The following is a 1822-nucleotide window of genomic DNA, read 5'->3' as shown; positions in this document are numbered from 1 at the left end:
ACCAACTGTGACAAAGTCCACAGTGCCCTTTTCTGTTGGCTGCCAGTGTATAATTTCATACTTTGCTGATGGGTCTCCATTCTCATTAAAGTAAACCTCCTCCCCTTCCTTTGTTTTGAACTGAATCTTTTTCATAAGCTGTAAAATCTAAGAAGATATGCATAACTGTAGATCATTATCTGACAAACATGCTATAGGCTTATTGGCTCAACACCATGATAGAACAAGTGCAAATGTGTATCTTTTAAAATGATAACAAAACATTTTCCTTGTTAAAGTGACTTAAAAATGATAATTCAAGTCGTTGGTAGTTCAACTCACCTTATATGGATCAAGCTGCACTGTGTTGTTGCAGGTTTTGTTACAGTTGAGAATACTATGAAGTGTGTGAGCCACAGCATACACTCCTTTATAGACATTGTTAAAGATTGGCATGGACGACATATCAGTGAAGCTGTTTTGCACTCCAGTCAGATCTTCATGTCCAGTACATTCTCTCTGATTCCCTGATGATGACTTTGACTGCCTGAACTTACAGCTAAATAATGCCTCCCAAAACTCTGTAAACATTTCATTACTAGATGAATTGAGCGGCTTTACATCCAACATGAACTCTCTAACGCCACTGACATGTGCTTTGGGGATGGACAGGCCTATGGCACCATCCAGAATGTGATGCCTATCCATTGCTGCAGTTTGGGAATCAAATATCCAGCCCTCAGTGCCTACCCACTGGTATCCAGTCAAGTTGTGGTGAGAAAACTTATGCAATATCACATCCATATCCATGTGGGAGAGGAAAGCGACAATAACCTTGGAAGTGGAAGTCTTGATAGTGTCAATTATCTTTTGTATTTTATCTGGTGGATCTGTTCTAAAGAAAGATACAGAGTACTCCAGACAGATGCCCAGCTGCTGGGCGGTTTCTGTGAATGTGGCCATGCCATTATTGCCATAATCATCATTTGTTCTAATAGCTCCAACCCAAGTCCAACCAAAATGCTTGACCAGCTGGGCCAGGGCTCTGCTCTGGTAGTAGTCACTGGGTACTGTTCTGAGGAAGGATGGGTACTTGGTTTTATCACTGAGACAAGCACAAGTAGCAAAGTGGCTGATCTAAAAGAAAAAAAAGAAGTATTTCCCAAGATAAAGATATGAAATATAATGCTAGACCAGCTGGAAGATTTGAAGAATTGTAATATTGTTTTCACAAGTATTAACAATTTACCAATCTTACCCACCATTGGGATGTGAAAGCGTCCGATGACAGTGGCTATAGCCATGCAAGGAGAAGAAGAGGTTTCTCCCATAATGGCCTGCACTCGGGAAAGTCTGGTACATGGTGCCTCGGAAAGGGCCGATGCTGCGTCATTACCATTAGCCAAGGCCAGTGCAACCCTTACACTTCTGGCAATGGAGCCACATGTATCATAAATCTTGTATCCCAGAGAGATTCCAGGCAGTAGGTCTGTGCTGTTATTGATCTCCTCAATGGCAAAGAGCATAGCCTGGGCAAATTGGAAGTCTCTGAAATTCAGACTTGATGCAGACAGTTATAAATCTTTGTAATTTGAAATATTTTTGAAATAGAAACAATAACATCATAGATAAAAGTATTTGATGGTATTAATACACACAACAGGGGATATTTCTAATTTTAAATACTCGGCATGACATCCTCTTAGATATTCCTAAATCAAAATAGATTTACTGGGTATAATTTACCTGGTGCATTGCAGTGGCAGTGGTTTTTGAATGTAGGTATCCTGTCGATCTTTCCAGCTGGTGTGGAAAGAGAATATTCCCCCTAACATGATGTCCC

General features: G+C 40.5%; 1 protein-coding gene across 1 annotated transcript; it reads right to left on the bottom strand.

Moving 5' to 3' along the window:
* Positions 1 to 6: 6 nt before the first annotated feature.
* On the bottom strand, positions 7 to 1814 carry LOC116380678 (extracellular calcium-sensing receptor-like; the record flags this gene model as incomplete). Its single annotated transcript, XM_031842574.1, has 4 exons — positions 1726 to 1814; positions 1242 to 1539; positions 322 to 1116; positions 7 to 147 (listed from the first exon to the last, which is right to left on the bottom strand). Coding segments are annotated over exons 1-4 (1323 nt in total), but the record flags the coding sequence as incomplete, so codon positions are not given.
* Positions 1815 to 1822: the final 8 nt, after the last annotated feature.

This window comes from Anarrhichthys ocellatus, unplaced genomic scaffold (assembly GCF_004355925.1).
Source record: "Anarrhichthys ocellatus isolate YVR2014 unplaced genomic scaffold, GSC_Weel_1.0 scaffold8290, whole genome shotgun sequence".
Taxonomy (NCBI): Eukaryota; Metazoa; Chordata; class Actinopteri; order Perciformes; family Anarhichadidae; genus Anarrhichthys; species Anarrhichthys ocellatus.
This window is presented reverse-complemented; position numbering and strand designations above follow the sequence as displayed.